General features: G+C 43.4%; 1 protein-coding gene across 1 annotated transcript in view; it reads right to left on the reverse strand.

Moving 5' to 3' along the window:
- LOC143933628 (serine/threonine-protein kinase D1-like) overlaps nt 1–25,619 on the reverse strand; it is a 197,415-nt gene that overhangs the window by 80,869 nt on the left and 90,927 nt on the right. Inside the window, exons 3-6 of the mRNA XM_077456581.1 lie at nt 17,510–17,648; nt 11,696–11,824; nt 2,370–2,554; nt 1,823–2,003 (exon numbers count right to left, since the gene is read on the reverse strand). Coding sequence (XP_077312707.1) covers nt 1,823–2,003; nt 2,370–2,554; nt 11,696–11,824; nt 17,510–17,648 — 634 coding nt within the window. The remainder of the gene's footprint in view (nt 1–1,822; nt 2,004–2,369; nt 2,555–11,695; nt 11,825–17,509; nt 17,649–25,619) is intronic.

Consider the following 25,619-nt stretch of genomic DNA (forward strand, 5'->3'; position numbering starts at 1 on the left):
TCACACACACACACACACAACAGTTCTATAGATGAGCTTTGGGTTTCGATTGATCACGAGTTCAAGCCATTCAAACTCATAGCAACCAATTACTAACAATGCACTTCTGGCATCTGGAATGTGGAGGGGCTAATCATGGGATTTTCTATGTGCCAGCTGGACTTTTCCAAAAGTGACACCATCCTACCATCACAGGCAGTTTAATTCAGTTTTAGGTTATAGGATATGTCTATACACATTTAAACTTTTTTCAGGGCACTTATCCACAAATAAGTTAGAAGGCTAGCTATTGGCTAGCCTGCATTTGTAGGAGGGGTGTGGGGCTTCTTAATCCCCTCCTCTCCCCCTATGATTGCGTCGGCTGCCATTTCCGGGTTCCCTCCCACCCGTTCCCATTTTTTCATTTATTTTCTCTTAGGGTATGCCCTCTTTTAAGTATACTCTCACGGGCGGCCATGGCACACCTCAGGTCGCCAGGGTTGGGGGGTTTCATGTCCATTCAGTATCCAGACTCTGACTACAAATACTTTTAGGCTGTCAACTCTGGTGTCTGCGGGGACCACAGAGTGCCCTTAGATATACAATGGTCTCCAAATCTGACCAAACCAGCAGAATCATGTGACATTTATCTATGCAGTAACCCAATTCTAGCCTCTTAAAAGTTTACGCGGTGGCAAGCATAATGCTTGCTAAAAGGGAAACCCAAACAGTTTCTGTTAAAAAGACTTTTTAAGATCTAAATCTGTGTTCAATCATCCAACTGTCTACCAGTACATTTATTTATTTTATTTATTTTGCACGAGTGCATTTTTAAAGAGTATGTCCTCATAGAAGTTCTATTTAAAGGGTGTGACCAGCATGCAAGCTTAATGGGCCACATTAAAATTTGGAGCTCTATACACCAGCCTCTCTGGACTGACAATGCAACACCGCAGAGCAACTATTCTGTCTCAGGCAAGTGGGACACCCTCACAGCTTTAACCTTCAAATGAAAGGTTGGCTGCAGAAACTGATGGCCTTCTTCATACAGCCTGCTCTGAACAGCAGAAAAAAAATTTAAAGAAAATATAAGTAGGCTACCATTGTTATCCCCCTTCTGAAAATGCTAGTTGCCTGCTCATTTCTGTCTTCCATACTTTTTGTGTCACTGAACCATAATAAATATTCAAAGTCATAGTGAAGACAGAATGCCTGATCTGCATACTTTTACGAGTAACTGACTCAAATAGCATTGAAGCCATTGATTACCTTGACTGCCACACAACTAGCATTTCAATAAGGAAATGTGATAACTAGTAGCATATTTCCCCTAGTACAGGTTTCTTTTAACATGTGCAGACTGATGTATTAGGTCTGGTTCAAACCACAGGCAGTCCAGTGCATTTTTTCTGCATCAAAAATGTATGGACAGTAGGTTACATGGATTCCAATGGCAAAGTTCACACCATTGCAGTGCGTTCCAGTACAGTCAACAAAAGTAGAACATGCTGCATTTTTTTCTATATGGAACTGCACGGCAAAACGCATCAAAAACGCACCTGAATGCATCAAAATGCACCAAGAACACACTGGAATGCATTATACCAAAGAAAAAAACAACAAAAAAAAAAAACAAGGAAATATAGAAATATGTAAAAAAAGGAAAAACATCTGGAACGCATACATTTTTTTGTAAAAAATGCACCAGAACACATCAAAAAGGCATGTAAATTTGCATGAAGAAACTCATCCCATAAAACCTGAAAAGATTCAGCCATGAAGTGAAAATTCATTGTTTTTAGGATAAAATTGTTACGGTACATCACAACTAAGAAGTGTATACCTTTGCACTGCATGCCCTGTCTGAATAATCCTTTCAAAAGTCGTCTACAGTGCTGGCAGATGGTAGGACGTGTATAGGTATGAACCTGGAAGGTGTGGGGAACCTTTAACCGGTTCATGTCCTGCCAATCCTTCCATATTGGACGCCCACCGACTGAAGGAACACGAGACTTCTTAAAAACCTGTAACAAAAGATAGTACCTTTAAAAATGGATGGTTTGTGAGTTTCTAATATTTTGTTAATGTAAATGACATCCAGACAAGCTGGTTGGCGAATTATCCAATTGTACCATAGAAATCTTTACTTCTACCTCAAGTCACAGAAGTTACACATTTCCTTTACTGCACCCCCCCCTTCCCCTTCATTATGTGCAAGCTTAGGGGATGCTATCCCTGGCAGTCATTCGCTTGTCAAAATGCCTTGTAGAATGAGCTTGCTGGCACCCCCATCCATACAGTAAACTGCTGTACCCAGGGCAGCCTCCCCTACTACCCATCCATTGGCCCAGCCCTGACTATACTTTCAAAAGCCTTCTCCTACAACTTACCAGCTGCTCTGAATTGTGCCCCCCTAGGTCCTCCAAGCTTCCTCCAGTTGGCAGAGTCGCTGATCTAGGCTTGGTGATAGAACTTGCTCCGGTGAATGAGCGACTGGACAAGTGACTTCTTTTAACACCTCTGCAGTTATTGGGTATCTTAAAGGCACAGCGCTTGTGATAATTAAGTCCACATCCTAGAAAAAAAATTGTAGCAAATAACTACTAAAATATAGTAAACATTTTACTTTGTGTATATAAACCCGGACAATGATCTTATATTATTTGTTCTTATTTGATCTATTAAAGTGGAGTTCCACCCCCCCCCCACAAAAAAAAAAAAAAAATGTAATTAATGTGCTTGAAAAAATAAAAAAATTTTTTTTGAAAAATATATTTTTTTACTTACCTTATAATGCCTGTTGCCATGTGGTCCCTCGCAGTCTGCCTCTTTCAGCGCCTGGGCTCCTGACGTCACTTCCCTCAGCGCAGGAAGGGAGAGCGCCTCTTCTCCCTCCCTCTGTCAATCATCTAGGACACGTGACAGGTCCCAGATGATTGTGCGGCCAGTCATGGCGCGGCTCGCACATGGGCAGTGGGTTGACAAGTGGGGCTTCGTTCCCCCACATCGCTAGACCCTGGGACAGGTAAGTGTCCGATTATTAAAAACAGCTGCAATATTTGTAGCTGCTGACTTTTAATTTTTAATTTTAATTTTTTTAAGGGGAACTCCGCTTTAAATCAACTATTGAAAATGTTTTGTTTTTTTATAAATATATAAAAAAAAAGCTGTTTAGAGCAAATTAAATCTGGGCTGGACTGACACCATTTATTGTAATTTCATCCCAGAAGAGGCACTGGGGTTGATTTACTAAAACTGGTGAGTGCAAAATCTGGTGCAGCTGTACATGGTAGCCAATCAGCTTCTAAGTTCAGCTTGTTCAATTAAGCTTTGACAAAAAACCTGGAAGCTGATTGGTTTCTATGCAGAGCTGCATCAGATTTTGCATTCTCCAGGTTTAGTAAATCAGCCCCACTGTGTCATCAGCCCACAATGGAAAATTAGGATCTCAGTGCTCCTCTGTTAGATCAACAGGTTTTTTTTCAGTCATTTAAGGCCTCTTTCACACTGAGGCGTTTTTCACTCCAGTGTGAAACCCGGAGGGCTTTCACACTGGAGCGGTGCACTGGCAGGACGATAAAAAAGTCCTGCTAGCCGCATCTTTGGAGCGGTGTATTCATGAAATCAATGGGGCAGCGCGGCTATACCGCTGGCAAAGCACCGCTGCAGCAGCGCTTTGCGAGCGGTTTTAACCCTTAATACCCCGAATACCGCTGCTAAAACAACGGTAAAGCACCGCTAAAAATAGTGGTGCTTTACCGCCGACGCTCGCACTGCCCCAGTGTGAAAGGGGCCTTAGAGTCTTAAAGGGGTTTTAAACCCTTGTTAAAAAAATAAAAATAAATAACAAACACATCATACTTACCTCCACTGTGCAGTTCATTTTGCACAGAGTGGCTTGATCCTCGTCTTCTGGAGTCCCCCAACGGCACTCGCGGCTCCTCCCCGCATCAGTAAAATCCCTAAGAGAAGATCTCTCCCTGGGGGTTACCTTGCGGGCGCTCTCCCGAGTCCAGCATTTGCATCCATAAACACGGAATTCTGGACTTAACCCTGCCCTCCGTGTCATTGGAATTGATTGACAGCAGTGGGTGCCAATGGTTGCCCTGCTATAAATCTATCCAATCAAGAGCTGGGATCCCCTGCCAGAGAGGTAGAGCGCATCTCTGGTCCAACAAACGGGCTCAGGTAAGTAAAATGGTGGGGCTGGGGGGCTAAGTGACATTTTTTTTCATCTTAATGCATCCTAGGCATTAAGGTGAAAAAACTTCTGAGGGTTTACAACTATAAGAGATAAAACAAGAGAACACGTGCATGTATTGCAGAGATGTACTACACATTTCTTGTTCATTTCTCCCCTAATCTACGCTTAAAAAAATAGCTATTCAGGATTTATTTAGTCTAAACATTGTGAAACGTTAAATTGCTGGCATTCAGATTTAAAAATAGGAGGGATTTTGGGTAAGGTGAGGATGGTAACATGAAGGAACCCCAATTACCACTGAATTTGCCAGGAATTTGCCAATGCTTAAAGTAAAACAATAAAAGTGTAACATTTCGTACCCGGGGGTGTCTATAGTATGCCTGTAAAGAGGCGAATGTTTCCCGTGTTTAGAACTGTCCCTGCACAAAGTGTCATTTCTGCAGGAAAAAAAGTCATTTAAAATCACTCGCGGCTATAATGAATTGTTGGCTCCCCGTAATACAGAGAACAGTCATTGAAAGTCATTGATAAAAATGATGTGGGGTTCCCCCCAAATATCTATGCCAGAACCTGGTAGGCCGCAGGAAAAGAGGGGGGACGAGAGAGCACCCACCTTCCTGAACCGTACCAGGCCACATGTCCTCAACATTGGGAGGATGCTTTGAGGTCCCCCCCAAAGCACCTTGTCCCCATGTTGATGAGGACAAGGGCCTCATCCCCACAACTCTGGCCGGTGGTTGTGGGGGTCTGCGACACACACACAGCGTTGGGAAAACATGCCGAGGTCAGAGGGGGGTGGGGTCAGGTGACGGGTGGCCCCACCCTCCTCCGATAAGTGTCAGGCTGCCGGGATTCCCGCAGTGTCTCCGGTGGAGACAGTATGGATGCGCTGGAGGGAGAGATCACCCATCGCTGGATCAGATCAGCCATCGCTGGACCCCGGAGAGATGATCATCTGTCGCTGGATAGCAAGAGTGGATTACCACCGCTGGAATCTTTTTTTTATTTTTAATAAAGGACTTTTCCCAACGGTGTGTGTTTTTTTAAACAATTTTTTACACTTTCTTTTTGAAATGGTAGGGGTACTTTTGTACCCCCTTACCATTTCAAACAGGGGTGGCAAGATCTGAGGGTCCCCTTGTTAAAGGGAGCTTCCAGATTCTGATAAGCTCCCCGCCCGCAGACCCCCACAACCACCGGCCAGGGTTGTGGGGATGAGGCCCACACCCACCTGCCAAGGTTGTGGGGACCCCAAAGCATCCTCCCAATGTTGAGGGCATGTGGCCTGGTATGGTTCAGGAGGGGGTGCGCTCTCTCATCCCCCCCTCTTTTCCTGCGGCCTGCCAGGTTGCGTGCTCGGATAAAGGGTTTGGTATGGATTTTTAGGGGGAACTCCATACCATTTTTTTTATTTGATGCGGGGTTCCCCTCAATGTCCTATATATATATATATATATATATATATATATATATATATATATATATATATATATATATATATCTTTTGTGGCCCCAAGGAATCCCTGACCGCCGCTCAGTACTAAGGATGAGCTTGGGCGTGTTATTTGGATATATCTGCATATAACACGCACGTACATTTTAAATAAAGAACTATGAAGCAAAATAAAGGTCAGTGCCCGTCAATGAAGCCTATCTGCAGCCTCACCATTGCCATGAATGCAGCCTCACCCCTGCAATCAATGTAGCCTTACCATTGCCATGAATGCAGCCTTACCATTGCCACCAGTGCAGCCTGATTGATGCCCACCTGCAGCCTCGGAGGGGACAGGGAGGGGATGGGACGAGCACTAACAGATTACATACAGGAGAATTTCCTGTTTACAAGGTGGCCTCTTTAATACAAAGTCCCGCCTCCCACGATAGACGGAACAGTCGTACAATGGCAGCCCAGGAGATAGGACTTCCTATTACAGATGCTGCCGAGTAAACAGGAGATTCTCTTGTATGTAATCAGACGGCTCTTATCCTGCTCCCTCCCTGTTCCCTACGAGGCAGCGCCAATAAATACAGCGTGACAGTGGCTTTTGGAGAGGACTGAATGCTAGCCGCTTGCATTGCGATTATGGGCCCTGGCATTTGGGGGAACAGTGCTCTTTGTGAGCTGTATGCCTGGGGACCCTGGAGGTGGTGTTGCTTTAGATTCAGATCCATGTCCCCCAAGACACACAGACTCTGGGAACCCTGTATATGCCCAAAGACTATTCTTGGTGGTTAATTCTGAACAATACACAATCCTTGAAAGAGCCGATTACATTTACCTGTAGAGACGGACTGTCTGGTCACCTAGGCTGCCTTAAGTGCTGTGTTAATTAATATCTTAATTATGTAATTGTCTTTTAAGTTGTTGCTATGGGGAGGGGGGGGGGAGTATCCATGAGCAGCCCTACCTCATTATCTAACCCCTTGTGTTAAAAGTGTATAAAAAGGCTGTATTCTGGCCAATAAAGCATTCAAAATTCTACAAGCTATTTTCGGCTAGACTTGTATTCAATGCAGATATAATACCATATCTCTATGATGGTCAGACTGGAGGACACGAGATATACTGACGGAAGCACTCAAGTGGAGTGTGGGATAGGATCCGTCACATTGGTGGCAAGCAGTGGGACACTTCCTGCAATATGGGACATCCAAACCTCCACCTGGATCCAAGATCAGGATAGCAGACTTCAGTCACCCCAGCGAGGATATTGACCTTGCATCAGAGTTCCCGGGGCTGCTGCGGATCGTCCTTTCAGCATACACCAGGACTGTGTCTGAGGATGAATACCTGGAGCTCAGGCAGATTTGGGTGGAGCTCTGGATTGGAGCCCTCCAGCTTGCTGGTATAAAGCAGGGCAAGTGCTTTCCAACCCAAGAGCAACAGGCAGTGACCAATGGGCATTGCGGATGGCATTCCTGGGAGAGAGGCCCCAGGAGCAATGGGTGACTGAGTTGGACAGGCTGGTCCAGCAGGAGATAGAGCTGGACAATCATTATCAGGCTTTGCAGTGGCACGCAGAGCAGGGATATTTAGGGGAGACAACAGAATGCTCTCCAGAGGGATACGACTTTGGAGGCCCTGGATTGCTGTGGGAGAGCCTTACAGATCGTTTTGTGATTGGCGATGAAGGGGAACCTACCCATGAGGACCTGCGAGAATATAGAGAAGCTATGCTCTGTCTTGCAGGGGTCTCAGAGCTTAAACCTGATCTGGACTATTTGCCAAGGAAGGAATAGCATCTGGAAAGGGCATACAGGAAACTGCTAGAACATGTTCAACAGCATGCCAGAGAATCGGCAGTGGAAACTCCAGAGATTGCCTTCCCCAAACCTGAAGTGCTGACTACAGGGCAGAGCTCTGCTAACTTCTGCTCAACACCAACAGTGGCTTCAGCCTTCTTGAGAGAAGAGGTAGTCGGCCTTTCTCCCACAACACTGACAGGGACATGTGATTTTCTGCCAGCAGCATCTGTGGAGTTGCAAGGAACTTCCCCAGCTGAAGCGCTGGTCACTGGACAAAGGGTCCTAGACTTCTGTCCCACACTTTTAGCAATTCCAGAGACACAGGATTTAATAGACATTTCTGTAGAAGAGGAACCACCTAGCAAACCCCCAGCAGAAGTGATGGCAACTGGATAGAGGGTCCAAGACCTCTGCCCCACACCTGTGGCAGTTCTGGAGGCTCAGGTGTTCAACATACACATACAGAGCGGTGCTGTAATGAAGGTATTTGGCACAATTATATTACAGAAACACACACATTATATAATACTGTAATAGAGTGGATTATAGGATTTTACAAGCATTTTAACTCGGTTCACACTGGGGATTCCTGTGTCTTTTACTGACAAAATAAATACAAGACCTGGGCTTATTTTTAGGGAAACATGGTAGTAATAAACTATCAAATTTGTGACCTTTCTCACATTCCATTTCTTTCCCCGTTAGTCTTGCATGCCTTTTCTGTATATCGTGCATGAAAACATTGGGAACATCTTAGATATACACAACATGTGATTGTGGCAGCCACAAGAGTTAAATGTAAAAAAAAAAAATTCTGTACTGTACCTTTAAATCGCGAGCTGGTATGTTAGGTGGGAAACACGTTCATTGGGGGCCCCACATGCAGGCTCCCATCGCAGTTGAGCTGGGATTGGCTTTGTGAGCTCCCCCTCTCCCCCACCCTGTTGCAGCACCTGTTATGTGGTTTTGTCACCCTTGATCAAGGGGGGACTTTTGCTGAATGTATTTGATGCTATTCGCTATTCACTTGAGTTCTATGACTGAGTGGTATATTATACATTTTAAAATAAAATTTTAAATATTTCTTTGAATTTAATAAAGTTGAATTTTTATTTTAATACCAGTAAAAGTGCCGTGGCCATTTATTACCACTTTGCTATACTTTTGGTTTATTTAAGTGTCAATTATTTTAGCGCTTAAGTGTGCAGCCTACACTCCCATGTTGTAATAGCCTCTTCTTCCCACTACCTCTCCCAAACATCTTTCCCTCACATAATGCCTGCTTCATACATTTGGGACTCTTCTCCTGCCTATACTGTACTAGATTGGCACCATGCCCTCCAAATTCCTCTACTACACCTACTTAGGTACCCATCATACTTTCCAGAATCCTCTGCTTCACATACTGCTCATTGTCATGCCCTCCAAACTCCTTTCCCATGCATAATGTCCAGCATCATATTGTTTGCACTTCTGTACCTCATACACTGTCTTCAGTCGTACCTTCTTCACCGTTTCCCTGCTCATACTACATGCAGTCATACCCTCCAAACTCCTCTACTGCACACACCGCCCACCACCATACCCTCCACTCTCCTTCCCTGTACTTACTGCCCACCATCATACGCTATTCACTCCTTTCTCGCACATACTCCCCATCATTATATTCTTCACTCCTCTGTCCTTCACATGCTGCCTGTCATGATACCCCATGGCCGCACCTCCTGATATTATCATATTCTACAGTTCCAGACTCTGGGCTGGATCCGTCTCCAACAGAGTGGTATATTCCCTCTGTCCAGGGTCATCCATATAATGAGGCAACCTGACACTTATGATTTAGTCAATGCCTCATTCAGTCACATTGATGGAGGAAGCAATAGCAACATGTAATATTGGTAGTGGCAGTGCAGTATGCCTGCCTATGTGCCACAGCCACCCTCTTTGGTATTATAGAGTGATAAGTAGAAGTGGCTCTAAGGCTCGAGTGAGACAAGTGCCAACAGCCTGACACAATGCCCTACCAGCACAGCATATCAGCCAGACTGGCACCGGCAGGAAGTGTGTACATGTTTTTGTTTGGCAGGAGCCCACCCACACTCTCTTCAAGCTCAATGCTAACCACTGTGTATTGGGTCGGCTAGACATTTCTGACTTGCCAGACTAAGAGCTTCCAGCACAGGTCAAAGAGAGACTAATACATCTGGGAACGATGAGATCTGTACTGGTCACTGCTGGGAACACAGAGGCTTGTATGCATTTTTTTACTTATTTACAAGCTACACATTGGGCAGTCCATCCTTTCCATATGCAAAGTAGCTCATGTACCTTTCTGAGCATTGAGATTCATGAATGTTTTAATGCGCATCTGCCTACTGCATTTGGGATTAACAATGAATGGCACAACCAGTACGAAGTGCATTTTCTGTGTATTCACATAACGCTCAGGTGTGACCTAAGCATAAGATCTGTACTGATCACTGCTAGGGACACAGCTCTACTGCTGGCTGAGGAATCTACTGTTGCTTTTCTGGAATATACTGTTGCTGCTGGCCGGGGGGGGGGGGATCTATTGTTGTGCTGGTTGATCTGTTCTCTAAAAGTGGGTTGTGCTGGGAAGTGGGTAGAGGCAGAGACAAGGGGCAGTGCTTGGAGGTGGGTAGGGGTGGAGACGAGGGAGATCTGAACTTATTCTCAGAGGAAGAAAAAGCCCAGATTCAGACTGAATACAAATAATAACTGGCACTGCTGTGATGCAAGAAAATATTGACCAGGCCTTTTCTGGAACTTTTATTTTTTTACAAGTTTAAATTAGTATTTTTTGCTAGAAAATTACTTAGAATCCCCAGACTTTATATATATATATATTTTTTTAGCAGTGACCCTAGAGAATAAAATTTTCGATCAATGCAATATTTTATATCACACTGCATTTGCACAGCGTTCTTTCAAACGCAAATTTTTTCTAACACAAAAAACTAAAGTTAGCCCATTTTTTTTTGTAAATGTTATGCTGAGTAAATAGGTACCAAACATGTCATGCTTTAAAATTGAGCACGCTCCTCGAATAGCGACAAACTACAGTACTTAAAAATCTCCATAGACGTTTACAGGTTACCTGCTTAGAGTTACAGAGAAGGTCTAGCACTAGAATTATTGCTCTTGCTCTAACAATCGGGGAGATACCTCACATGTGTGGTTTGAACACTGTTTACATATGTAGGCGCAACTTATGCCGCGTACACACGAGCGGACTTTTCAACATCCAAAGTCCGAAGGACTGAGTCCGTCAGACTATCCGATCGTGTGTGGGCTGCAACGGACTTTTGACTCGCCAAAGTCCGAAGGACTTTAGAATATGGAACATGCTTCAAATTTTTCCGAAGGAACTCCGCCGGACCCGGTCCCCTTCGAAAAATCCGCTCGTGTGTATGCTACTCCGACGGACTAAAACCGACGCTAGGGCAGCTATTGGCTACTGGCTATGAACTTCCTTATTCGAGCCGAGTCGTACGTCATCACGTTCGAATCCGTCGGAGTTTAGTGTGATCGTGTGTGGCCAAGTCCGCTCAGCCAAAAAGTCTGTCAGAACTCCGTCGGAATTCCAGCAGAACTCCGACGGAACTCCTTCGGAAGTCTGTTGGACATAAGTCCTCTCGTGTGTACGGGGCTTTACATCTGCATCCACTTCTGCATGCAAGCACGGAGGGATGGGGCGCTTTAAAAAAATATTTTTATTATTTGTTTTATTTTTATTTTTACACTGTCTCTTTCTTTATATTTTTTAATCACTTTTATTCCTATTACAAGGAATGTAAACATCCGTTGTAGCACAATTAAGGGAGACAGGTTCTCTTTTTAGAGAGATCGGAGGTCAAAAAATACCCCAGCTCTCATTTACTTTTAGAAGCCCTCACTCGACTTCCTGCCTATCTAGAAAAACATCAGATCGTTTCCAGCTTTACCGACGGCTCCGGTAAATGCAGAAACGTTCAGAAAGCGGTGGGGGGGGGGGGGGGGGGGAGACAACACCTCTACTTCCGCCCCTCAAAAGTGATCCCGCCTGGATCACTTTTAGCAGATGTCAAATCAGCCACAGAAAAAATTATACAGCCTTATGGCAGCCACCTGCTGCCATAACCCCAATAGTAAATGTCAAATTAATGACATATATATACTGTAGACGGTTGGCAAGTGGTTAAAACTCCAATAGGATGAGGAAAACATGATCTAAATAATCTTTTTTGACCTTTTAGATTCACTTACCTTGACATTTTAGGCCTTGTCTCACCAAGCCGAACAACATTTCTCCACAGTAGTCACAAAAGGCTGGAGATTTATAAGAGTGGACCAAGAGGATGTGAGGCCGAATAGAGAAGTCAAGGGATACGGAAGCTAGAAAAGTAGGGATACAGGCAATAAATTGTTTATGTCCCTTGAACTCAGAAAAAAAAGGGTTTAAAAAGTAGGTTCTACCTACTCGCATACAAATTAATACAGGAAGGTATCAGAATACATTACCTCATTCACTGTTTACAGTGATCAGTAGGCTTAGTATGACCAGTCATATGCAATTCTATTTTACAATAAAGCATCTCTAAATTGCTATACCAGATTTCACCAACCAGCAGTGCTGCAGATACTGTACATAGCAAGAGTCAGATTTGAATTACTTCAGCAAAACATCTGGAAGCTGATGAAGCAAGGGAATTCCTATAGGCAGGAACAAGAAACTTGACTTATTTGATATATCCTGAAGCAAGTCTTGAAGTCATATCTGGCTTAAAACTAGATTTTTTGGCAAGTCAGGTAGTGGAAGGAACTACATGACAGTAGGATGATGTGTGTTATGTTGCTATATACCGTATAATTATTATTATTTTGTTATACAGGATTTATATAGCATCAACAGTTTGCACAGCATTTTACAATATATAGGGAGACAATACAGCAACAATACAATTCAAAACAAGAGGGTCATGAGAGTCCTGCTCCTGGGAGCTTACAATCTAATAGGGATGGGCTGGATAAAAGATTTGGTTATTAGCTGAAGGCAGGATAGGCTTCCCTGAAGAGATGAGTTTTCAGGGATCTCCTAAAAGTGGATGAAGTAGGAGATATCAGACAGACAGATTGGGGTAGGGAATTCTAGAGAATGAAAGATGAAAGGGGCTCTGGAAAAGTCCCGGGGATGAGCATGGGAGGAGAAGATGGGAGCTAAAGAGCAGGTCTTAGGAGGAGCAGAGAGGACAGTTTGGATGATCTTTGGAGACAAGATTGGTGACGTAGCTCAGGACAGAGATGTACAGTAAATGGCTTTGTATGTTATGGTAATGTTTTGAATTTTATTTGTTGGGCAATGGCAGAGTGGTTGGTAAGGTGGATGAGTCTGGCAGCAGTTTTCATGATAGACTCAAGAGGGGATAGCCTGTAAAGAGGTAGGCCTAAGAGGAGAGAGTTACACAATCAAGGTGAAAGATAAAAATGGAGTGAATAAGTGGTTTAGTGGTTTCAATGGTCAAAAAGGGGCATATTTTGGAGTTATTACAGAGGTGAAGGCTACAAGATTTGGATAGCGCTTTGATTTGGAGCTGAAAGGTGAGGTCAGAATCCAGGATTACACCTAGCACCCTGGCATGAGGGGAGGGACTGATATTTGTATTAATCTTGATGGAGAAGTCAGGGGAGGGGGTATGGACAGGAGGGAATATTATGAGCTCAGTTTTAGAAAGATCGAGTTCAAGGAAGTGGTGCAACATCCATGCTGTAATGTGAGAGGAGACTAAGGGCCGGTTCACACAGCGAGGCGCGGCGAGGCGTCTCTGACTTACCTCGCCGCGACCTGCGGGGAGCTCAGCGGCGACTTGCAGAGGACTTCTGTATAGAAGTCAATGCAAGTCGCCCCCGAAGTCGCCCCGAAGTAGTACAGGAACCTTTTTTCTGAGTCGGAGCGACTCGAGTCGCTCCTCTCAGAACGGTTCCATAGTACTGAATGGGGGCGACTTGCGGGAGCGAGGCGAGGCGAGCCGAGCCGTGTCGCCTCGCCTCGCCTCGCTGTGTGAACCGGCCCTAAAGGAGTGAGGTGAGGAGTAGAGAGGTGCATAGATTTGGGTTTCATGAGCATAGGGATGGTAACAAAAACATTGGGAGATATCAAGTGACTAAGGGAGGAGGTGTAGATGGAGAAAAAGAGGGGTCCAAGGACAGAACTTTGGAGGACCCTTACAGAAAGAGGAAGGGGAGAGGAAGAGACAGAGTTAAAGGTGACACTGAAGGACCGCTGTGATAGGTAGGAGGAGAACCAGGAGAAAGCAGCCTCTTGAAGGTGAAGAGAGTGGGTTTTTGGAGTAGGGGATGGTCAACAGCATCAAAGGCCGCAGAAAGGTCTAGTAATTTGAGTATGGAATAGTGGCCATTAGTTTTAGTAGTTACTCATGGTGCACATTTCTTAGTATGACTTTCATGGATCTATGACAGAGGCTTTTGGAGGGGACTGGGTTTTAAGAGAACACTACTCTCTGTGGGGTGTGTGCCTGGGGGACCCTTGGAGTATTGTTACTTTGGATTCAAGTCCATGTCTCCCCAAGACATACAGACTTTGGAACTCTAGGCTCAGGGTCCCTGTATAGGGCCTAGCTGCCTCATCACCAATAGTGACTGCTTCACACTTTGAGACTCAAAGCAAATGGTTATGTCATCAACTCAGGCCACCTGTCTGGGGTTGCCTACTATAATGTGTTTATTGTAGGGAGGTCTAGTGTGCCTCCTAAGAGTCTTTCACCCATTGTTAATTGTGCCAATTAACACATCTATTGTTTGCTAGAAAATTACTGTGGGGATGGGTTTATACTTGTAATAATGTACCTGGAATGAGACATCTGAGTCTCCAGGTGGCTAGATGTTCAATTAACTTAGTTTAAGTTGTTTGGTTGTTTAATTAAATACATTTTTATAGTGTTAATTATATTTCTTTATACAGTTGCGTTTGCATATGATTATGTGATCAGCCTCACCTGAGTGTGTAGTGTATAAAAAGCCTGTATTCTTGTTCAACAGAGTTCAGTTTTGCAGCTAAACTAGTCCTGCCTAGTTCTTGGTTGCAATAGGCGGCTATAATATTTGATATCTATGTTCAGACTGGAGGAAGCAAAATACTGAAGAAGCACTCAAGCGGAGTGTTGGACGGTTCCGTCACAGGGTCTTTTAAATTTTAAATTTTTACATTTTCAACATGAATGTATATAGTGGGTTTAGGATTCTTTTAAATTACTCGTTAGAAATAGTTAAACATTAAATATATAACTACTTCTAAAATTATACACACTGTCCTTACATAAAAGTCTATATATTTCAGTATGAGAATTAATTTCTTACATTTCCAATCTTAATTATTCCCACTCCTTTAGACCTTAAAGTGTTTTTTTTTTTTTAGGATAACAAAGGATTGTTCTCTTAACTACTTTAGCCCCGGAAGAATTTACCCTCTTAATGACCAGCCATTTTTTTGCGTTAGGGCACTGTGTCACTTTAAATGACAATTGTGCGGCCGTGCGATGTTGTACCCAAACAAAATTGATGTCCTTTTTTCACACAAATAGAGCTTCCTTTGGTGGTATTTGATCACCTCTGAGTCTTTTTATTTATTTATTTTTGCGCTATAAAACAAAAAAAGACTGTCAATTTTGAAAAAAAAAAAAAAAAAGAAAAACTATATTTTTTACTTTCTGCTATAATACATATCCAAAAATATATTAAAAAAAACAAATGTATTCATCAGTTTAGGCCAATATGTATTCTTCTACATTTTTTTTTTTTACCAAAAATATCACAATAAGCATATATTGATTGGTTTGTGCAAAAGCTATAGCATCTACAAAATAGGGGATAGATTTATGGACTTTTATTTTTTTTTTTTTATTGTTTTTACTGGTAATGGCAGCGATCTGTGATTTTTAATGGGACTGTGACTTTGCAGTGGACAAATCTGACCCCAAGTGACCCTTTTTGGGGGCCAGTGACATTATTACAGTGATCAGTACTAAATAAAATGCATGGATCAATGTATAAATGACACTGGCAGGGAAGGGATTAACACTAGGGGCAATCAAGGGGTTAACTGTGTTCCCTAGGCTTACTAGAACAACACAGAGATCGCTGTTCTTGATCACTAGGAACAGCATATCTCAATGTTGTCCCATGTCAGAACAGGGATCTGTCTTGTTTACATAGCCTCTGCATTTGTGTAATGCGATTGTGGCGCGCGCCCGCTGTATCTCATGCACAGACCGACGTACAGGCCGCCTTGCTGCAGTATATATGCGGAAGATGGTCGGCAAGTAGTGAAAGCATTTTATAGAGCACAGTGCTTGTGCTGTGTAAATTGACCACCTGTATCACCTGAAATACCTGGCTGATCCTGCCTGGCTATGCCCCCCCTTGTAAACTGACTACAGTTTATCATGGTTGCTGAGCATGGTCAGTTTACAGCTTCATTCATCTACAGCGCAGACATACATGGCCCTCACATGGGTTTACACACCCCTGTGAACAAGGCCTTATGCAGAACTGATGCAAGAACTGATGCTGGAACTGACGCTGGAAATTTTTTAAAGACCTGAGAGGGTCACTTTAAGTTCTTATCTGTAGTTAGAGCTATAGGGACTTGCATTATTGCGCTAATTATAATTTCAAGGATACTAGTTGACTGTCTTTAGCTTCAATCGATTCTCAGTTACTAATTTAGAAAAAGAAAACATGCAGTTTAGAAGGAGTAAAGTCAGAACTCATAATCAACATACTTGCCTCAGGTTAGTTCCCCAGAAAGTATGAAAACAATTGGGTTAGCATGATAGTGTCAGGGCTGGCTTAGCTCTTCCTTCTCTGGGCTGGCTCCTCAGCTGTCTGCTAATTGCCAGCTCTCATCTCTCCACAGTCACCCAGCTGTTCCTGATCCTACTCGTCTGACCTGCCTACTTAAAGCCGTCCAGCTCACTTCATCTCTGCCTTCACCTTGGTCACATCACAAGAAACCATCTCCTGCGGTTCTGTTTAAAGACAGGCTTGCTGACATCCCTTCTGGCTCCTTACCCTGGCTTGCTGTTGCTTCACTTGGATCCCTGACTTCCGGCCTGGCTGATTACCTGATCTGGTTATTGAACTCTGGACTGGCTGACTACTTGATCCGGATACTGGACTGGGCTATTATTTATTAATAAACAAGTGTAATTTAATTGTACTTCTGTCTCGGTCTGGTTCATGATAGCCAAACATCTTGGTTTTTCAAATAGGTCAGCAATAGCTTCTCCTTGTTCTCTTATTACATCTTTCCTTCGAAACAGACTATTTTTTGCCACACACCTTTTTTCAGCTTCCAAGCTGCTGGGTATGGGCTGTAAAAATGTTTTGGGCTGATAAGCAAATTTATACCAAGGATACCACTAACATTTTCTTTTAACCACATCAATACTGGGCACTTCCACCCCGTTCCTTCCCAGACCAGTCTTCAGCACTCTTGCACTTTCCATGACAATTGCACGGTCATGCTACGCTGTACCCAAATGAAATTTTTATCATTTTGTTCGCACAAATAGAGCTTTCATTTGGTGATATTTATTCACTACTCTACTACTACTATTTGGAAAAAAAAACAATATTTTCTTCTATTTTAAAATAACCCAATAAAATCAAATTTTGTCATAAATTTAAGCCAAAATGTATTCTGCTACATGTCTTTGGTAAAAAAAAAAATCCTGTTACATGTATAATAATTGGTTTGGGTGATTACGGACATATGTACGCAGATGATCATGTACAGATGTGCGCAGGTGATGGCCTAGCCATGTGATCAGGAGGGCCACTCCCAGAGCCCTCCTGTCAAACCAGAGAAGCACCACATCCGGGTGACACGAGCACATCGGGATTGTGTCTCTGGGCACGCACGCGATCTGCCTTCTTCTGAGGTACATTCCTGTGCATCCACTCAGGAGAGCGCGCCCACCCGGCCGTACATATGCAGTGGCCAGGTGGGAAGTGGTTAAACAGAAAAATGTATTGAAGCCGGTAGGACTTGGAGATTCTCACCTGGCAGAACGACTTCAATTAGGTCCCCTTCAGTAATGGAGTTGATGGGTATAAGACGCTCAAGGACATTTTCTGAGTTAAGATTGTGCCGAAAGAGTTGGATCTTTTCAGAAACACCCAGGAATCCATATTCAGGATACTGGCAATGTTGAAAAAATATATTTAGTTTACAATTGGAGAACAAGAAAATAAACATAGATGATATATATATATATATATATATATATATATATATATATATATATATATATATATATACTTATACTGACAGTTCAGAAACAATTTTTTTATTCTCTACATGTTTATACAAGCATTATAAAATGCAACAAGTTTCCTCAACTTTCCTTGATTTGGTCAAATCCTCCCCTCTCCAAACACAGCCGCTCACAGTGGGAGGGTTTATCAACAGAGACAGTGCTGCGACTTCACAAAGCAGTGGACTGGATTGTGTGGCCAATTGCTGATTCACACACTACGGCAATGCTGATAGTCAAGCTACGGCAACAGTTTTTTATTCTACAGTGGTTCATAGGCATATCCATTTATGGGAGTGGCTAATTTAGTAGCAGTGCAGCATTGTTGCCAAATAATCACTAGAAGCTGCATTAGGTTTCACTGGCAGGTCAAGCAGATCAACAGGTATTTGGGAGATTTTGCAAGTGGGCTATGAGAGAATTGTAAGAGAAGATATACCTATAAATAAGTGCTGCAGTACATATATTTGGGAGGACAGTTCAACTATTGCCAAACTCAAGAATAGTGCTGGCAGGAAAGACACATTCTACTTACATGGATATGGTTCGATTTGGTAAAAAAAAAAAAAAAACACATTTTTTAGTACAGTAAGAAAGGGTTAGAACTTTCTTATTGCTGTTCGTGCCTTCTGGTCCCATGAGGTTTGCATCCTGACCCTAGATTTCTTATCAGAAAGTCACAAAGTGTGGGAAAATCTCTTGAAAGGTATTACAGACAGAAAAAAGAAATTGTAACTTTTCCCCATATTTTTTTTAGGTTTTAGAAAAACTGTTGGCCATTTATATGCAGCCACCAGATTTCACAGTAACAAACAACAGATTTTTGCGGCTGGAATGACTGGTACAAATAGCAGTGACCAGTCAGCCTACGTAAACTAGTGAGAGGCTGCCAGCGGCCGCTGCTGTCTGTATGTAGCTGCACATAGAGTGGTTACCTGCAGTTAGGGACAGATATTTGAGTCTGGATGCAACTGACTGCATCCAGTTCGGACATCCAACCCTAATGCCGGCCATACACGGTTTGAATTTCAAAAGAATTTTCTTACAAAAGTCATATCTAAGAATTTTCGGACGAATTTTGCACCATTAGGGGGCTGCAGCATCAGTCGATTTTCGTGCGGAAATCAAATTTGAGGAATCGGACATGTTGGAATTTTTTTTTAAAACAAACGATTTTCTAATCAATGATGGAAGAATCGTGCAAGATATGTAATAAGAAAAGAACATTTTATGGATAGAAAAGAAGATTCCCGGCCACAAAAATCAATGGCGGCATCAACGAACTTTCAGATTTTGAAAAGAAAATTAGTTTAAAATTCGACCAGGTATGGCCTGCATAACTGCAGGTAACCACTCTGTGCAACGCCACGTGATCAGTGTGCCATTAGTTTAAAAAGGCTGAGTGGTCACTGCTATTCACATGCCCTGGTAATCCAGCTGCAATAATCTGCTCATTCTTGTCACTGGAATCTGGTGGCTGCATTTAAATGGCAGTGTGAATGTGACCTAGGCTTCAACTCAATGCAGCAAGATGTGGACCCAAACTGTAAAAAAGGACTCAGTTTTTTTCCCTCTTGCTTGTATAATATCCTTACTACAGTACTTTCCTATGTACAGTATGCAACCAACTAATTATACAGAATTACACCTATTTAACATGACATACATGGAACTTTATGGCCACAGTAAAATTGGCATAAAACTGACATAGAGCCCTGATTTCTTTATTTCTAGGTATAAAGTATGAGATACCTGGTTATCAGCAGTTTGTCAGAGCCAAGATAAGCCAAATCTTCCACATTTATTTTGCACATGCCCATTCTGTTGGACATTTCTAACATGATTAGTGGAAAAAAGGTAAAAACAAAACAAAAAAAAACACACAATTGAATAGGTGTAAACTGTTCCATCCATTCAGCTGTCATAAACTTGCCATAAGTGTAGAGATTCAGTTTTTTAGAACTTGTTTAATCCCCATAACTCATAATCTAGCCTGTAACATGATAACCAGTTAGTCATTTTCAGCTATAGGCTTTAAGGTTTAAATGTGAAGAAAAAAATATGTAATATAATAGGAATATCCAATAAGAAGAGAAAGAAAAACAAAAATGGACAGGTGTTAATAGAAATAAATTGTATATCTTTAATGGCCACCAGATGTCAGTAACACACCGTGTAAAATGTAAGCGTCAAATATACCAACAGTAACAACTGGCTAAATCATGTATTTTTCGGTACAAACGATAGACAAAAATGTGATCTATTGGAACAAATGACACATACAATTTGCAAGGTGTATTCATTTTCATAAACTCAATTAATGAAAATGCAGTTAAGGCATATGGAAAAAGTACAACCCTATATTACTGCTTCAAATTGATGAAATTCGAACCAGGCATTCCAGGTTGGGTGTCACCGAACAGATCTCCCTTAGACCCCCTTTCACACGAGGCAGTTTTCAGGCATTTTAGCTCTAGAGATAGCCTCTAAATAACGCCTGAAACCGCCTCACATTAATTTCAGTGTGCAAGCAGCATCTTTGGGGCAGTTTGTGAGTGCTGTACACACTGTTACCAAAACGCCCTGCCCATTTAAATGAATGGGCAGCGCTTTGGAAGCACCTATAAAACGCTTTGGAAGCACCACAACACAGGCACCTTTAACCCCTTCTTTGGGGTTAAAAGCACCCCACTAGCGGCCAAAAAAAAAATCACTGCTTAAAGAGCGCTAAAGTGCCGCTAAAATGAGTGGCACTTTAGCACAAGTGGAACCTTCCCTATTTAAACCTCATACTGTATCTAGGGTCTGGTGTCCTCTTTGCTATTGACGTGTGTTGTTGTCATACCAAGATCAATAGAGCGCTCTAAGGCCCACAGGATTTTTTTATTTTTTTTGGAGTTTTTAATGTTTTAGTCTGGAAAAGGATTTAAAAAGCTTGCCAAATCATTTAAAATCCATCATTCAACTATAAGTAAAATATACATGTGGTGTAGATTTCAAATTACTTATAATTTGTCCAAGACTACACACCCAGCAAATCAAGCCCAAGAGTTGACCATTGAATGCTATAGGTCTAGGTGGTCTCCAAGAACCCCAGAATTACACTGCATTATGTTTAAGTAACTTTTGCAATACCTGGGGTCAAAGTGCTTGTTGTTACAATCAGAAAGGACACCCTGTGATGGAACTTGGATGCAACAATTTAACCTGCATGAGAGGAGTGTTAGGAAAAAGCCTTTGCTATCCCCAAAGAACATTACAGAAAGGCTATAGTGTGCCAGTGCCTGAGTGGCCCAATGGTCAGTCCGCCCCTGCTAGTATGTGATGCATTGGCTGGCAGGGGAAACATTTTTTATTTTCAAGTTTACTACCACTTTAAACCTTTAACCCAATTGAAGTTGTGCTGGGATAGCTTTGATTCCAAACAATGAGACCTCATGCATATGACAGGTGTGGACTACTAGCAGTACTTCACATAATGTATAGTTTTTTATGTTTATGAATAATAATATGTACATTTTATTGATTATTATAATTTTATACGCAAATAGCATCTGTTAAAAATGGTAAATTTAGATATTTTATTTTATTATTATCCATGCAGTAAGAAAAAGGATGGAGTCTTCACCAGGGGACTCTCTGCCTTGCAAGGAATTGTTTGTTCGCTTTTTTTCTGCGCCCTTCCAACAAGGAAAATTACTATACCATAGAAGGGACGTGATAGCATGAGCTTGGAGACAACTCCTAGATCAGGGGTAGACAACCTATTGAGCACAGTGTGTCAAAAAATGTTTTCAAAGAAATTGAGCGTGCCAATTTTATAACAAAAAAATGTCAACTTTACACTCTTAATCACGAAAAGCTGCTCATCTGTCCCACCACTGTAACCCCCCTGCACCCCCCTGCCCATCTGCCCCACCACTGTAACCCCCCTGCACATCTGCCCACCACTGTACCACCCTGCTCTTCTGTCTGACTGTAACCCACCTGCTCATCTGCCCCACCAATGTACCCCCTTTTTAATCTGCCCCCCCATTGTACCTCCCTGCACATCTGCTCCACTGCAATACTTCCATTCTCTTCTGTCTCACCTCTGAACCACCTTCTCTTCTGTCCTAAAACTGAACCCATCTGCTTATCTGCCCCACCATTGTAATCCCCATTTCCATCTACCCCACCACTGTACTTCCTGCACATATGCCCTGCCACTGTAACCCCTGCTCTTCTGCCCCACCTCTGTTCCCTCTGCTCTTCTGCCCAACCTCTGTAGCCTCCTGCTCATCTGTCCCACCAATGTACCTCCTTTCTCCTCTGCCCCACCACTGTACCCCCCTGCAATTCTGCCCAACTCTGTTCCCTTCTTCCTCACTACTGTAACCCCTTGCTCTTCTGCCCCACCACTGTAACCCGCTGCTCATCTGTCCCACCAAGGTACCTCCTTTCCCCTCTGCCCCACCACTGTACCCCCCTGCAATTCTGCCCCAACTCTGTACCCCCTGCTCTTCTGCCCAACCTCTGTAGCCTCCTGCTCATCTGTCCCACCAATGTACCTCCTTTCTCCTCTGCCCCACCACTGTACCCCCCTGCAATTCTGCCCCAACTCTGTTCCCTTCTTCCTCACTACTGTAACCCCTTGCTCTTCTGCCCCACCACTGTAACCCCTTGCTCATCTGTCCCACCAAGGTACCTCCTTTCCCCTCTGCCCCACCACTGTACCCCCCTGCAATTCTGCCCCAACTCTGTACCCCCTGCTCTTCTGCCCAACCTCTGTAGCCTCCTGCTCATCTGTCCCACCAATGTACCTCCTTTCTCCTCTGCCCCACCACTGTACCCCCCTGCAATTCTGCCCCAACTCTGTTCCCTTCTTCCTCACTACTGTAACCCCTTGCTCTTCTGCCCCACCACTGTAACCCCCTGCTCATCTGTCCCACCAAGGTATCTCCTTCTTCCTCTGCCTCACCACTGTACCCCCTGTACATCTGCCCCACCTATGTACCTCCCCCCTGCTCTTCTGCCCCACCACTGTAACCCCTTGCTCATCTGTCCCACCAAGGTACCTCCTTTCCCCTCTGCCCCACCACTGTACCCCCCTGCAATTCTGCCCCAACTCTGTACCCCCTGCTCTTCTGCCCAACCTCTGTAGCCTCCTGCTCATCTGTCCCACCAATGTACCTCCTTTCTCCTCTGCCCCACCACTGTACCCCCCTGCAATTCTGCCCCAACTCTGTTCCCTTCTTCCTCACTACTGTAACCCCTTGCTCTTCTGCCCCACCACTGTAACCCCCTGCTCATCTGTCCCACCAAGGTATCTCCTTCTTCCTCTGCCTCACCACTGTACCCCCTGTACATCTGCCCCACCTATGTACCTCCCCCCTGCTCTTCTGCCCCACCACTGTAACCCCATGCTCATCTGTCCCACCAATGCCCCTTCTTTCACATCTGCCCCACTGCTGTACCCCCCTTCTCATCTGCCCCAACATTGGACCCCCCTTCTTATCTGTCCTATTACTGTAAACCCCTGCTATATTGTCCCATCGCTGAACCCCCATCTCATCTCTTCCACCAGTATACACCCCTGCACATCTGCCCCACCACTCTAACCTCCTGCTCTTCTGTCCCACCGCTTGTCAGAAACCATGAATCAGACAGAAGTACAGTTAAATTTATCTTTTTTTTTATTCATATTAAACAAATGTAACAGAGAAAAAAGGTAGTCAAAACATAGCCAAAGTTCAGGAACTGGAACAGATAGTCAGACAAGCCAAAACATCAGGGAGCCAGAGATGAGCATAGTAGAACAGTAAACAGGATATGGAGCCAGAAGGAATGTCAGCCAAGCAATTCCAACAGGAACACAGGAGAGCATCTCTAGAGATGTGACCAAGGCGATGGCAGAGAAAATCTGGACTGGATGGCTTAAGTAGGCAGGATATCATCAACAGGTGAGTCACTGTGGAGAGATAGGAGCAGCCAGCTTTGAGAAGGAAGGGCTGAGCCAAGCCCTGACACTGCTGTACTCTCCTGCTCATCTGCTCCACCGCTGTACCCATTTCTCATCTATAATATGCATGATATGCAGAATGGTGCAAGGAAGCAGACACATTTTACCGGTCCTGGCACATTTATGCCCGCAGATCCAACTCTTGCATCCAGCCCACGTGCTTGTATGTGATGTCACACACAAGCATCTGGGATGGATGTGCAATGATGAGCTCAGGTCAGGGCATTTTCTGAAAGCAGTGGGCCTGTGTGCAAGATCATAAGTTGGTCCCACGTAGAAAAAGTCGGGTTTTATTTTAATTTCGCTAAATACTGGCTGTAGCTTAAAAAGGACACAGAGTGCAGGGGTTCAGTATTAAGTGACGCAAGCGTTCAGGAATAAGTGATGCAAAGTTTAGGGGTCAGGTGTAAGTGATACAGAGTTCAGAGGTTGGTAGTAGTATATGATGCAGAGCTGAGGGGACAGTAGTAAGTGACACACACTTATATATACACTGTGTATTTTATTATATATATTTTTATTTTTTATTTTTTTCAGCAAAGTTCCCAGAAGCTCAACAGTAATTCCACAAACTGTAACCTGATTGTGGTTTTCTCAATCACAGTAAAATCCCTTCCTTCCACTTGTTGGTGGGTGGGGGGGGTATCCTACCCATGTCCTAGATGCTAATTTGTAACAGCTAACTATAAACAAAGTACCTATTTTTGATGGCGTAAACAAACCGTGAAATAAATGACATGGGACCGCAGGCCGCAAAGCCCCACCAATCATAAAACACAACTAATAATAAAGTAAAATAACGGTACTTTATTGATTACATTAAAATTCATTGCAAGAAGATTTTTATTCAAATAACAATGAGAACAGACAGATTCACAAACAACTTTGCTCAGTTATGAGAACTCAAGCACATTCTGAAAAAAAAAAGCACCCCCCCACTCCCCTCAATCCAGGGTGACAGAAAACCACATACAATATCACAACGGGCAGGAGGTTGAAAGCTTTTTTTGCTAAAAGGTCCAAAGAGGACCAGAACCTAGTCCAGCCGCCTTGTATAGCTCCGACTAGCATCCCATAATACTCCCAGGTGTTCCCATTGGCTTTCATAGCCCACTTGGGAAAACTCAAGGAATTCATAAAGGGCAAATGTACCCAATGAAATAAACATTATAAATGCTACATCATTACAGAGAAAGGAAGGGGGGAGAGCAGCCGCAGACTCACCAAAGTGGGCCCTCTAACAATAGTTTGCAATAAAACTGACAGCTTGTTGGAAGCTTAATCCGGAGGCTGTGCAACTTCTAATTAATGGTTAACTAAATAAAGGCTGTGCAAGGCTACCTCCTCTATCAGGATGGGAACCCAGTAACTGTAAACAGAAGTGAAAAAAAAAAAAAAGAGGGAGGTGCCAAGCCCACCATAGTATACAGTAGTAACAAGGTTTATTAAGGAAACTTAAACAACTATAAGTTGCACTCACAAGTGTCAATGAATAAAGGTGTCTATAAGATCAGTGTGCAGTCCTAACATCGGTAGGGGTGGATAAGCAGATAGCAGCTGCCTCAGGTGCTCACTGCTTCTCTTCCAGAGCCACTGTGGGTAAGCACTGTGGAGATGAGGAGGTCTCCACAGTGAGATCATGTGTGCAAGTGCAATTGCAAACTAGTAGCAGGGCCGGTGCAAGAATTTTTGCCTACTCAGGCGAAGGTGCATTTTGCTTTTTTTGTTTGTTTGTTTTTTTGTTTAATATGTCTATAGGATATAGGTGACCCTGGATGTCTCCTTTCTGATCCATTGCAGCTGATGGAAAACAGACAGTGCTTTATCAGCTGCTTCTTCCAGCGCTGATCCCCAG

This window comes from Lithobates pipiens, unplaced genomic scaffold, assembly GCF_037356315.1.
Source record: "Lithobates pipiens isolate NorthernLeopardFrog02 unplaced genomic scaffold, aLitPip1_a1.2 Scaffold_10, whole genome shotgun sequence".
NCBI lineage: Eukaryota > Metazoa > Chordata > Amphibia > Anura > Ranidae > Lithobates > Lithobates pipiens.